The sequence below is a fragment of the Athene cunicularia genome (genome assembly GCF_003259725.1).
Source record: "Athene cunicularia isolate RWA chromosome 11 unlocalized genomic scaffold, athCun1 chr11_part1, whole genome shotgun sequence".
Lineage (NCBI taxonomy): Eukaryota > Metazoa > Chordata > Aves > Strigiformes > Strigidae > Athene > Athene cunicularia.
Genome location: NW_020799113.1, coordinates 9,016,982 through 9,031,528, shown reverse-complemented (window position 1 = coordinate 9,031,528; position 14,547 = coordinate 9,016,982). Strand labels below are relative to the sequence as shown.

At 34.2% G+C, this 14,547-nt stretch overlaps 1 protein-coding gene across 1 annotated transcript; it reads left to right on the top strand.

Moving 5' to 3' along the window:
• The first annotated feature begins 56 nt into the window (after positions 1-56).
• Positions 57-14,019, top strand: GPATCH1 (G-patch domain containing 1). The gene is made up of 18 exons (XM_026856839.1): positions 57-286; positions 720-880; positions 1,231-1,328; positions 1,492-1,550; positions 1,875-2,120; positions 2,894-3,041; positions 3,799-3,878; positions 4,916-5,120; positions 5,723-6,010; positions 7,801-7,982; positions 8,255-8,382; positions 8,653-8,786; positions 9,085-9,254; positions 9,935-10,139; positions 11,157-11,267; positions 11,717-11,841; positions 12,361-12,506; positions 13,707-14,019. Exons 1-18 carry the CDS (start codon positions 275-277, stop codon positions 13,726-13,728), a joined length of 2,520 nt encoding a protein of 839 aa, XP_026712640.1. The 5' UTR covers positions 57-274; the 3' UTR covers positions 13,729-14,019.
• Positions 14,020-14,547: the final 528 nt, after the last annotated feature.

Sequence of the window (14,547 nt, the reverse complement as noted above, 5' to 3'; positions counted from 1 at the left end):
GGGGGGGGGGGGCGCTATTCCTTATATGCAAATAGTTGAAACAATATTGTTTAAGTTATTTCCCCTTGAATGTTTGGACTGCAGTTTTGTAGATGTTCTCATGATGTATCCTTAAGGTATAAGGTTGAAATGTTTGAATTGTTTTCAAATATTGTGTTGAAGTTTACAGTGCCTTCCTTCAATATTTACTTTCTTTAAAGGATGGACTCCTTCGGCTTTTGTATCATCACGGCAGAAGAGAGCAGACAGAACTGTTCTTGGACCAGAAGACTTCATGGATGAAGAGGTAAATTTAGAAAGAAATACAAATCTTCTGGTAGTAGTTGCCATGATGGCAGGTTTTTCAGGCAGTGAAATCTTCTAAAGAACTTAAATAGCAAAAATGGAAGTAACTTTATAATTATTCCTTTTATACAGTGTTATACTACTAGGTCTATAAGATGTTTCGTAGAATTACTTAGGGATCTCATGTAATCTCAATATTTAAAAAACCCCAGAACTCAACCCTTTTACTTTCTCTATGAGAAAATGCAGATACTTTTGAAGCTGTTTAAAATATGACCATTCAAGTTATTGAAAAAGCAACTGCATAAATGTCTTGAAAAATTTGGCCATATCCCATCATATCCCGTTTTCTTTATTCCACCATTACAGTAAGTAAGCCTTTGAGGGAAATGTATTTTGAATCAACATTTTTCCATTTTGTCTGTATTTTCCAGGATCTAAGTGAATTTGGGATAGCACCAAAAGATATTACAACTACAGATGATTTTGCATCCAAAGCTAAAGACAGAATAAAAGAGAAGGCTAGACAGATCGCAGGAGTAGTTGCTGCCATTCCAGGAACCACCGCATTTGATGATTTAATAGGACCATCAAAGTAAGTAAATTCAAATAAAAGTTAATCAAATGTTCCTTTCACTGAAAAGTGTTATGTTGGTTAGAAAAGTAACGTTTGACCATAGTGATCAGTGAAAGGGACTAGAAGATCTCGAGTGTTACACTTTCTAAGTGACCTCCACCTGGATTTTTGTTTTGTCTATGCAGAGTTGTACCAGGTCAACATTTACAAACTAGGATGTAGTGTGTATACAAATACTGATACATGCGGATTTGATTTTAAAGTAGGGTATAAAAACATAATTTTGAATGGTATATATGTATATTATTTCTCAAGAAATATTAAAGTGGTGGTTTGAGGTATTTTTTTCCCTTTTGTTTTCTTCTTAGAATAACAGTTGGGGTTGAACTGTTACGAAAAATGGGCTGGAAAGAAGGACAAGGAATTGGACCACGAGTGAAAAGAAAGCCACGCAGGCAGAAACCTGGTAAGTTCAGTGAAGTTCTTGAACTCATTAATAGAAAGTTAGCATTCACAGACTGATTAGAATGTTCATTTTAAAGTCTCCTTTTATTTGGCCTGATTCTATAATCTTAGAGAAATTTAATAAAGAACTGTAGTTTAATATGATGCTATTATGTCTCTGACAGACCCTGCAGTGAAAATATATGGTTGTGCGTTACCACCTGGATTGTCTGAGGGTTCTGAGGTATTGTTTGCTGACTTATGTAAGAATGTGTGCTAACACACTTTAAAAAGCTTCTTTGATGTCTTTGAACATGCTGTATTTAACATGAAGTTTCAAGTTTTGTTAAAAGTATTAATAAATATTTAGTAACATTATAGTGAAAAAGGGTTTTAATGTATCTAAATTTACTCTTTTGCTACCGAGGCACGTGTAGTTCATATATATTTTCATATATAATTTAGGAAATGCAAACTTGCCTAGTCTTATGTTAACTAAATGTTGTAAAAGCCCAACAGACAGAACTTTTAGTAATACTTACTGTTACATACTTTTGTTTTGTACAAGGATGAAGAGGATGAATACCAGCCAGAGAATGTGACATTTGCGCCAAAAGATGTAATGCCTGTAGATTTGACTCCGAAGGAGAATGTCCATGGACTGGGCTATAAGGGTTTGGACCCCTCACAAGCTTTGTTTGGTGTATCTGGAAGAGAACACCTGAATCTTTTCGTGGGTAGTTCTGAAGACACAAGCAATTTACTTGGTGATCTGAGACATAGTAAAGGAAGAAAACTAGGTATTACGGGCCAGGTAAGGACACTTTTAAATGCTTTTTATTATTAACGCAGTAAAATTTAAATAAATTGTGATTATTCTGTGGGAGATGTGTAGTTTTTGTAGAGTTATTGTAAGAAATCTTAAGTATCGTTTGAGAATAGGATTTATTTTGAGTTTTACTTAAGATGTGAGTAAATCCTTAGAACTCTTAAATGCCTTCACTTATCGATATGTTAAAGAGAACTATAAAATACCTCACTCTGAATAGTTGGGTGGAGACAATTTTGTTATTTTGGTTAGAGAACGTTGATAATGTGTTTTTAGCTTATATTTTTTTGTCAGTTTTGCTGAATCCTTTCAGTAATGTTTAATCTGTCAGCTAGAGAGGTTCTGCTTCCCTCCACAGTATTTTTATTTCTTATGTAGAAGCATTGCCAGTTTATATTTCTGGGAATTATACTTGTTTAATTTTCGTACCAACTTACATTTTTTTACCCTTCTGAGAACTTAACCTGCTCTTAGTCAGACTGCAGATGTTACCCTGTGGAATTAGGCTGCTGTACTCTTCTTGTGCAGACCAAACTCACTGTCTGTCCCTGCCAAGGGAGTGGAATATGTTTGCTTTTGTGTTTAGTGAGGGTTTTTAAAATTTTTTCACTAGTTGGTACCATTTTTTTCGTGAAGCTGTACATTTTTCACAGTATATATATGTTTACTGGACATGTTATATAATATAGATGGATAGACATGTGACTTAAGTATTATTTTTACACTTTTGTATTCTCATTATTTAAAATATATTTTAGGCTTTTGGTGTAGGAGCTTTAGAGGAGGAAGATGATGACATTTATGCAACTGAAACACTGTCAAAATATGATACAGTTCTAAAAGATGAGGAACCTGGAGATGGCTTGTATGGCTGGACAGCACCTAAGCAGTATAAATCAAAAAAAAGTAAGAACTGTAGTTCTGCCTAAAGAGCTAGTTTAATTTGTATTGGGGGGCAGGGGGGGGGAAATTACATAAGTCTAGCCTCTATTTTCTAAATATTTTAATTTTCAGTGTACTTATATCTTCTATGATATCTGAAACTTCATCTAGTCTGCCTTTTATATTGAAGTGCCCAAATCTGGAAATAATTTTCAAAATCCTCCACTAATCCCAATGTAGAATAAACCTCCAAATTATATTTTTAAAAGGACAATATATGCTGCTTTGTGAGATACAGCATTCAGTTCCACTGAAGAAAACAAATGATTATGAACCAAGACTACAAAATTTGACCCAATACTTGCAAAGATTTTTTAGATATACTTGTGTATGTTCAAATAACATTTGTAAATTTTATCTTGATAACACTTTTACTGCAGTATTTAAGTGCTTGAAATATTGTAGTGATTTCTAGAGTACCTGTTGATGTTAATTCTACATAATTAATGGCACTCGTGTTGTTAGCTGTGCACAGTAGTGGTACTGTCACCTCACTATCAGACATGCTCATCTTACAGCAGTCTCTCTGGTAGTAGTTTTGTAGCTATATAATACTAATCCAGGTTCAGAACCCTTAATTTTAAATGAAAGGCAGTGAAGACAAAGAACTACAATTATGCTTCATAAAAATACCTTGAAAAATAGAAAATATTCAGAAAAAAATGCTATTTGGCAAATGTACATGTTTTAAATATTGACCAACTCTGTGGTCATTTTGTAGGGTCAGAAAGAGAAGTTAAATATATAGGCAAAGTCTTGGATGGTTTTTCCTTGTCATCAAAATCATCAACTCCAATCAAGGTAAGCAGATACTGGTATTTTTGTGTTAAGAATAACATCAGCAAATCAACATGTAAGCTGTATGGACTTTACTGTTGCTCAATGTTTGTTATGTTCTTAGAAATAAAAGTTCTGGTCAGCAATGAAGATTGCTGAATGAGCAAAATTACAGCATTGGAGGCTATTCATTACAAACCTAAAATTTGTGAGACTCCTGGATGAATTTAAACTTTGCTTATGTACTGGCTTTGAACAAATGCCTTCCACACTATCCATTGTTATTTGTGTAAAGATGGAGGAATGGTTTGATTCAACTTTGAAATTAAAAAAATGTACATCTTTTGCTTCTAGATCTTTCAGGTATCACATAAAGTTTTCTGTAAAAATCAGGCCCTTCATCCACTTCCCTATTTTAGTGACAAGTTAATACGTTTGTGCTTTTCTCAGGTTTGAGTCATTTATGCCATATATATTTGTATAAATTAAAATGGTAAACATAGTTGTATGACATGGCCCTCTTTCTAATAAAGAAAAAGGAAGAACATTTACATGGTATAGAAAGTTGCATCATATAGGAGGCACAGGGATAACCTTTAAAATAACAGCTTGAATGAAGAACATAGGGGAAAAGGGCTTTGACAGACGTTAAAATACTGTAAGCACAGAAGTACTCAGGAGTCCAGTTAATTGATGAAATCATGTGACTTCTGTTTAAAAAAAACCAACCAAACAACAACAAACCAATACCAAGAGCATTTCATCAATAGCAGTGCACATTAAGATAATTGTTAATTTTGCTGTGGCTTGATGTGCATGTTTTCCTATTTTTCGTCACTGTTAACAAACTGTTATATTGTTAATGTGTAACAAAGTTTGTATTATGATGCCACTTAATGAATAGGGTCTAAAAGAATCAGTAGCTTGTAACATCTGTTTCTACTGTTAAAACATAAATTGAGGAATGTTGAGATTACTTTTTCTGAAACACATATGTAAGTGTTAGATATAAAGATATATCTCTCTCTTAGTGGATTTTTGTTTTGTCTCCCCCCACCAAGATTTATCCACCACCTGACCTGCCACGAAATTACAGACCAGTCCATTACTTTCGACCTGTGATCGCAGCTGGGAATGAAAACTGCCGTTTACAGAAGGCATTAGAGGAGTCAACTGGAAAACTTGAGAGTGATAAGGCACAACAAAGCAGGCATGCTTTGAATGCATCTCAGAGGAGGGAACGACTAGGAGAGACTGGTCTAAAAGGTATTGATATATGTGACTACACCTTCACTTGTGTCTCAGGTCCCCTGTTTGTGTAACCGTAAACGTTTGGGCTAAACTTGAACACTCTTTTCTAATATAAACACATTAATTCTAGTTCGCGTAACTAGAATACCTTATCATTGTTCAGTTTCATCTCAACAGATGAAATCTGCCTGTATTTTAAAGATTAAAACTATGTTTGGGATTGTGTTTTGTTGTGATTTTTGTTTTTGCTTTTTGTGGCCTTAGGAATTCAGAATATAGTAGGCTGAGAGGGATTCTTTTGCCTGTAAAATGAGATATCACTGAAATAAATATAAATTCACTGAAAAGGTAATTTGTAAATGTGATTCACATTTTTATCTCCAATACTAAGGTTTCCAAAGTAATATGTAAATATGTGGTAAATATGCTATAAGATAGAATAGTGGCCAATTTTTTGTCACCTATCTCTGCCATTATACTGTTTATTGCTGCTTAAGAGCATTCTCTGAATATATATGCATAGTGGTAAGCTTTTTTCCTCCACTAAAATGACAGAAACAGTTGTAGTAATTTTTTATTTCTATTTATCTCTTACTACTTTTTTTTTTGTTTTTTAGGTCCAGCTCCTTCTGTTTTGGAATATCTGTCTGAGAAAGATAGAGAAAGACTCAAAGAAGTGAAACAAGCATCTGAACAACAAATGAAAGCAAAATTATTGCCTCAGCAGTCACAAAATAGCAGATTTCAGCCAGCTTCCTCCCACGATGCTTCTCACAAATGGCATATGTTGTTGGGGGGGCAGTTAGCAAATGCTGGTTCTAGTGACTTCAAGCCATTTGCAAGAAATCCAGAAAAACAAAAAAGATACGAAAGTTTTTTGAAAAGCCTTAAACAAGGAGAAAAAGGTAACTGAAGATACTAATTCTTCCCATTTTTTGTCCTGATGCATTTTATGTTCACTATGAGTTCTGTTCCTGAATTCCATGGCATTTCTCCCTCTACTTCTTTTTAGGGCCAATATTAAAAGAAATTTTTTACGGATATTTAATTGTGTTGACTACAGGAAAACTGGTCAGTAATTTAAATGTCAGCAAGACTTGATTATATGCATTACATTTCATCCTTCTATGCTGTAGCAGAAGTTCTACTTAATTATCTGTGTTTTCCTTTTTGTTTGCCAAAGTGGACTTCAGCTTTGGTCAGTACCATAAACTATGCATGGAACAAGCATTTTCATTTAGTCCATTTCTCTCTGAGGAGTAAAACTGACAGATCCTATAAAGGCAGAAGGATTATCAGATCATAGTAGAATGATAGGAAAAATCAAAAGAAAATCCATGTCCCACACTTCCAGAGGAGATAAGGGCTCTGAAGTGAACGAAATAGTTCACACTTATCAGAGCTTGTATTATATTTCCTTTAGGTACTCAAAATGCCACTGTCACTTACATTCTTAGAAAAATTTGTGGCTGTGAAATCATAGCATACACATGGAGCTTTTACTCAAAACCCAAAAACCCCACCCCCCTTCATCTGCTCATTTCATGCTGTTTCAGTCTCCTTGCATTTTGTTTAGGTTCTTGCTATTAAATGATACTATGGTGTATCTTAAATCGAACCAGGTACTTATGATGCCTTGTGGTGAGTTCCCCAGTACTGTGATGTTTCTGTAAGTCATAAAAAGCTGAAATATGATCTAAGAGATCAGCAGCAGCAGGTGAATCTAGATTTTTTTTTTTTTTTTAAGACCAAGTTGGCTTGTTTTAAATTTTAAAGTACAAAGGGGCTATTGGGGAAGAAGAAAAAGGGCACCAGCAAAGCTTTGCAGAGGAAAGTGTATAGTGTCAGTTAGAAAACCTAGTGTTGTTATTTTAGGATTTTTTAAAATAATCCTTTTCACTACATGAAAAAAAATTTTCTGGTCAGTAGCCTTTTCTGGTTACCTCATTGGGACAGACCATTTGAGCTTGGAACCCATTGTTCTTCCATTGAGGATTAGGTTTTTCCTGGTGTAAAATTGAGTATCATCTTACGACTCTAAGTGCCTCCTTGGTCATAATGATGAAAATGCAGAAATATTTAAATAACTTGAATGATTAAGATTCTGTAAGAGTGTCTTTGCTTGGCTGCTGTTATTTTTTTATTCCTTCTGAATAGAAGGAATCTCAGCCTGTTGCTTTAAACAGGGTCTGTATTGTTTAAAAAAAACCTGTGCCAAATTCTTTATTTATCAGTGGCTACTTTGTATACCAGAAAGCCCCTTGAAGTTACTGAAGCCTGGCCAGACCTACTCTCTGGTTAACTTTTTTGTTCTGTGTTTTAGTTATCTGGTAAAGTTTCAGATTATACTTTTTGTTTTAAACACCTATTAAATACATTAAGTATTCTGAACATTCCTTAGAGGGCAATGAGTACAGAAATGAGTCAGCATTACAAGTAAAATTATTTAAAATGTTTTATCTTGCATTTGACAAATGCTGTCATTCTTGCTATCTTTAAAAACTACCTCCACTTATCAAGGAATAACACAGTTGAGGAATAACAAGGATTATTAAGGAATAACACTGTCCTTAAACTAAATATTCATTAAATATTTGCAAGGATGTTTGCTTATTATCTTATTTTTTTGTTTGAAAAGTGTTGAACTTAAGTAAACTGTAATTTCTGCAAAGCACTTCTCTCCTTATCTTTATAGTAGATACAGTGGAGCATTATTTAGACCCAAGTATGACAGAATGGGAGCGAGGAAGAGAACAAGAGGAGTTCTTCCGTGCAGCAATGTTCTACAAATCCTCAAATTCCACACTGTCATCCAGGTTTACTCGGGCCAAATATGAAGATGATGTTGACAAGGTGGAAGTTCCTCGGGACCAAGAGGTATGTGCTGTTCACAGTACATTGGGGCTGTAGTTGCTGCCTTAACCCTGACTTTCAAAATTCTTTTTCTTTGAAACTATTTTGTAGATGTCAGTGTCTTGTTGCCTTTCTGTTTAGCAAACTCTTGAAAACACTCACCACATACAAAGTGGCAATTTTTTAAACTACACTTAAATATTTATGTTTCTGTCCTTAAGAAAGTCTTACAACAGTAATAGCTGATTTGGTAAGTTGTTACTTATTCATCGGTTATAAATATTTGACTTTTTCAGAATGATATTGATGATAAGGAAACTGCTGTGAAGATGAAGATGTTTGGCAAACTCACAAGAGACAAGTTTGAATGGCATCCTGAAAAGCTGTTGTGTAAAAGATTTAATGTTCCTGATCCATATCCTGAGTAAGATGATTGCTACTGATACTTTTAGCATTTTTTTTAAATTCTTTGGTTTTCATTTGCTTGTGGAAAATCTGGCTTGATGTTTTCTTTTTGTGTCATAATAGATGTAATACAGAACTGCCTAATGTTTTTACTTGCCTGGTGACCATGGTGACCTCTGACAAATAGTATGCATTGTAAGGATGGCTATAGGTGTTTCAACTTTTAAATAATTTGAGGCCTTTTCTGTGTTGAAAGCAATAATCAGCAAACATTTATATTTCTCTCTAGTTCTTCCATTGTTGGGTTACCGAAAGTGAAACGAGACAAGTATTCTGTGTTTAATTTCTTAACTCTGGCTGAGCCCACCACATCTGTAACTCAAGCAACAAATGAAAAAATCCAACAGAATAGCAGTCTCAACAGTAAGTTTGTTGTTACTTTATTCATTTAGTTATGTGGGATATTAGTATAGAAGAAGCATATATTTGTCATGGAGAACTTATCCACCTGATATTTTTTTAATTAAAAAAACCCAAAGAAACTGAAAATAAATTCAGAGACTTAAAAACTGAAGTCAGTTATACTATGCCATTTTCTCCCCAGAAGACCTTTGCAAGTCAGATATTCATTAGAAAGATTTTTTTTAAATGTCAGATGTTTTAAAATGAAATACAGGGTAATTTTGCATGCAACTGATTTGAATTTTTGGGATGTTTTTAGAACCAAAGAAACCTTCAAGATGGGATGTGTCAGATAAAGAGAAGGAGAAAAAAGATTCTATCAGTGAATTCATTAGCCTTGCTAGATCAAAAGCTGATGTTCAGCAGCAGCCACCAGTGCCAGCAACAGGAGAATGTGGAAGTGGGCCGAGTGAAACTCTTGCCACTGAGGTGAGTTTACAATGGCGTTTGAACTTAAAGGGGAATAGCTGTAAACATTCACAACCCTGAAATAAGGTTGGGTAATCTTGGTTTAATACAGATCAGTTTGCAGAAGAGCCAACTCAGAGTAAGCAAAGACGTGAGACAGTTGTTTGAAGAATTTTGAGGTTTTTAACTCTGAGATGTAAAATGTGTATACAGCATACAAGGACAGCAAGTATGACTGTATTTGAAGTAGCAGCTTAAGAGAACAAAAAATGTAGCTCAACAGTCTGGGAGTTAAATTCAGTCCATTACACCCACTTTGCTCACAAGCACAGAATATATTTTCTGCTTTGAAAGGTGGAGGGCGCATACTTTGGGGAGAAAGGTGACATTTTCCTTTTTCTTAAATTTAGTAGTGTATAATTGCAGTTTGAACTAATGAATTAGAATTTGTAATACCTGGGAATCTATCTTCAACTGTCAGTGTAGCACAGATTGCACTACCCTTTAGAGGACACTCACTTAGTTGAAGCAGCATTTCAGAGTGTTGCTTTTTTGGACTAGCAGATCCTAAGATCACAACTGTTGTGATGTTTGAGTGTTTTGTAAATACATGCCAGCATGTTTGAAGTTATTACTTATCAGAGAGAGATTGTTAGCATCTTTAATGTTTAAATGCAGTTTGCTATGATGCTGTTTTGCAGGCAGCTAATGAAGATAAGGATCAGGAAGAAGAAAGCAGACCATCCATGGACTTATTTAAGGCTATCTTTGTGAGTTCATCAGATGAAAAATCATCTTCTTCTGAAGAAGAGAGTGATGAAGAACAGCAACCAACTGCTTCAGTAACAGATTCAGAAACCACCAAGCAAGTTGATCTACCAGTCAGTTCTTCATCTGATGTACAAGGTAGTACTTAATGGATGTTCATTTTTAGAAATACCTTGTAAAAGCTTCACTTATGAATCAAATACTCCAGGACTGCTAGGACAGTGCTGTGTTCTTGTGGAGCTGAGCATGTAGAAAATGTGAATAATCCAGCACTGAATAAGGCTTGCATGTTACAGTGTTATTTACATTGCCATGTGTCTTGTTAAACGGTGAAGGGGATCAAAACATTTAATGTTAGAGCATACTTCACTGGAAAATACAGGGAAACTTTTATACCTATGATAAATTGTAAAATAGATTGATAAATTATGACTGTCGTGGTGGATATTTGACAAATTTGGAAATAAACAACTTGCATTTATTGGATAATTAAATTCACTCTCTAAAACTGACATTCCAGTAAAATATAATGTGGAAATAATTTTATGAAGACATAAAAAAGTTGCATTTTATTTGTATTCTAGTTATCGAAGTTCCCCGAATACTTCCACAAGAGAGGGAGAAGACCAATCTTTTACTCTGTCTCACAGTAAAATTTACTAAGTGAGCTGTAAAAAGTTCCCGTATTTCAGGATGTCATTAAATTAACAATATGTACAATCTGCTTAGCTTACAGTGTAAATACTTTGTCCACTTACTGTCACAGCTGGTTCTGTTAACATATAACTTTTAGTGTTTATTAATTTTATAATCTTGTGGAGTCTTTTATGCATTCTAGGTAGTGTAAAAGTAGTACTGTGTTACTAAATGAAAGCAAAGACATGACTGATATTAATTTAATTAGTAATTGTATAGTGTAAAAGGTCAATTTTGATTAAAACAAAACCAAAAAAAGTCCAAAACCTGTTATGTTGACAAGTTTCAGAATGTGAGCTATCCAGTTGGCCAAAGCAGTCCAGAGATACGGGATGCTGATAAATTTGCATACTTAGAGCTTTTTGGAAAAGCTTCCTTTAACCTTCTTCAGCACTTCTTGAAAAAAGCCTTACCTTATTTTCCTTTCAAATAAAGATTTTGTTGTTGTTGTTTTCATAGAGAATGTGGCTGCTGCAGCTGATCCTAGCGTTTCTTTGTTGCCTGCTTCAAAGCAGGAACTGGATGCAGCAGAGGAATTTGGACCAAAGTTGCCTCCAACTTTTACTTCTGGTAGGTTCTGTAGACTTCCGGTGTAAATATATGTAAGATATATGATATTTCTCTTCAAAAAACATTTGTGAATAGGCACTTTACCTCTTAAATGCCTGTTATTTCAAACTGGCATCAGCAAATGCTTTGTTACCATGCTACGATCCACTAGCAGGAACCTCTTTGCCTGTGTACCAATTTTGTTGTAGCTCTATAGAGGCAATGATAAAAAATTGTAGTGAAAATATAGGACCAGCCTTGCAATTTCTTTTAATAACAGATTGAAAAGGCATTTAATTACAGTAGGCAGGTTGCAGTTAGGAGTTTCAGACATTTTATTTCCATTTAAAAGTGTAGGGTTTGTTGTTTTTTTTTTAATGTCCTATTAGATTAAAAGTAATATAGAATTTAATAATAAAATTACCTTTTTCTGTCTTTTTGTTTGTTTCTGCATTTGCTTTGTACTTTAGGCCCTACTTGGCAACAAGAACCAATGGTGCAAGCAAGTTTTCCTGGGCCTAGTAGGAAAGAAAAACATAGGAAGAACAGAGAGAAACACAAGACTAAGAGAGAACACAAACACAAAAAGGAAAAGGTATTTAATTTAAGTAAACAGCTTACTTATTCTTCTGCCAATCAGAATTTTTATTACTTATGCTAGGTTGTAGAAAACAGTTATACTGGGGCTAGATCTTAAGCAACTGAGTTCTGAGGTGTCTTGAAACCTGAACTTCGTAACAGAAAATTATCCAACTAGGGTGCTACTTTTTCCATATATACAATGTGACTACAGATACAATAATGTGAGTAGTTTAATGTGGTATGCTGAAGATATCAGGCATATTCTGGGGACTGCATATAATTCATGGCTTGTATAAAATAATAATAAAAATGAAATTTCTATTTTGTGTGTGGTTGAGTGTTTGGGATGAAATGGGTGATTTTGGTATATGTTTTTTTTAGTTCAGTCTGAGTAGTGGCAACAGTCATTGTTAACTCTGTTTCAGTTATGCTTGCAGTCTACACTGAAATAAACTTTTTGCTGTTGTTGCCTTTCAGAAAAAATCCAAGTTTTTCACAATTACATAAGGGATTATTTCTCTTCTTTTTATAGAAAAAGAAACATAAGAAACAGAAGAACAAAGGAAAACACAAGAATAAAAAATCGGAAAAAGACAGCAGCTCAGACACTTCAGATAGCAGTGACAGCCTTAGTGATACAGATACCACAGGCTTGTCACCCAAAGAACTTCTAAGAAGGTAAACAGAAAGTTTGAACACTTAACAAAATTTGCAGTGAATAACAAAACCTCAATTTGAGTTGCCATTCTAGTGAACCTATATGCAAGGAAGTATGGATCAGCCAGTCCCTTTATGAATGTAAAACACTGCTCAGTTTTTTTATTAAAGTGAGGAAGGATTACAGATATTAAGTATCTTAATCTAGAGGGTGGGTAATTTTAGGATAGAAGCCTCTTAAGGTAAAGGACACTAAATACACAACTCTGCTAGTAAATGGAGGTTATAGTTAAAGATGACTGGTATTTCTGGAAGGTATTTTGAATGGCAATTAAAAATTGAACAAGTGCAGGTGGTGACTCATACTTCCATTACTTAGTTTACTTCTCTTCACTTGAAAACATTGGAAGCAATATTGTCCACTTCAGTTTGTTGATAACAGCAAAAGATCCGATTCAAATAGAGCCCTTGTGTGGCATTGATGCTTAAGATAATTCTGTACTTTAGCAAGGAGCAGTGAAGCAGGCAGAAATGAATTTGAGTCATGTACATGACTGCTAAATTTAGACTGTGATGTTACATTTTTATAAACTAAAGAAACTTGAACATAGTGCCAGCAGAAATATAAAAATCAAAAAAGAATGGTTAGCAATTTCATTTTGCTCACACACGTGAAGTACAAACAAAACTGTCTGTCTCTAGTTCAGATTATAGTCAACCTCAAGTCCATCCCATGTGGAACAGTCACTGTGTTGGCTTCTGTTTAGTGTCTCTTCTTAGCTGGAGAGGTCTGAAGGTATGTGTTGAAGTACCACATCCAGCTGGCCAAATGGCAGAATGGTGGGGGTCAAGGTGTTCAGTGGAATAGACGTGTACCACTGGAAAGGCTGGCGTTGGAAAGGACTCTGCCTTCCATTCCTTTGGAACTGAGCTTCAGTTATGTGTTGGTGTTTTATTAAAAAACAAAACCTTCTCCTTTGATTTCTAAACAGCTGAAATATGGTTTTATGCATTTTGCATAAATAGACTTCTTTGTACAAGCAGTTATTTTGGAAGTCTTTGCATTTGCATTTCTCTTTACATCACCGAGAAAATGTTTTTCTCTCACACAACTCGGATCTCTCAAACTAAGGTTTAAAAAACTGCTTAAGTAATTAAATGTTCTTAATGTTGCATGTTACTGTTCAGCTTAACTTCTTTCTTTTTCTTTCTCCATTTTAGATTAAAACAACTTCAGTATTGAAGAGGTAGCTTGCTTTCTTCAGTGCTGTGTGAATTGATCTCAAACTTTTGATCTCCTCCATGATGGTAGATCAATCATGTATACTTTGAAGCACTGTAGATACTGTATTCATATTGAATTTGTTTGAAAGTAAATGTGTATATGTTTATTTTGTGATGCTTCATATGTTCAAAATGTATGAATTATGGAATGTTGAAAAGACCCCCTTCTGGGCAGCATAATCTGAAATACTGGAGGCTCTTGTTTTAATTAACATGAAACAAGATATTTTAATAAACCTTAGTATTAAAAGTCATTTTTGTACAGTAAATCATTTCCTAGGACCTCTAAAAATGCTGGAGAGTAAGTTTCAGTCTGAATTAAATTTAGGAAGTTTAAAAACTAAAGCAATTTATTGGGTGCAGGTATTTTTAACGAGTGTAATGCCGAATTTCACATTGCAGTTTTGTAGTATCTGCTATACTTTGAGTTATTTTTACATCTCCAAATGATATATAGTATTTACTATTATTAAAATTATTTAAAATTATTAAAATTACTATCATTTTGACACAAATTATTAATTATTAAAAGATTGGTAGTAGATAATGTAGTTACAGTGAAAACTGTTTATACCACGTTTCTTTTTTTCATGCAGTACATTTAAAAAAGCAATTGTCATGTTGTACAATTATTTTAATATAGAGTATGAAATAAAACGGAACTGCTTTTTGAATGATCAGGATATTAAAATAGACTCACAGAGCTTGTCTTTCCAGATGCACAGGGAAACTAAAAGAATATTCCTGCTTGAAATGATGAACAAGAGCGTTTACTGGA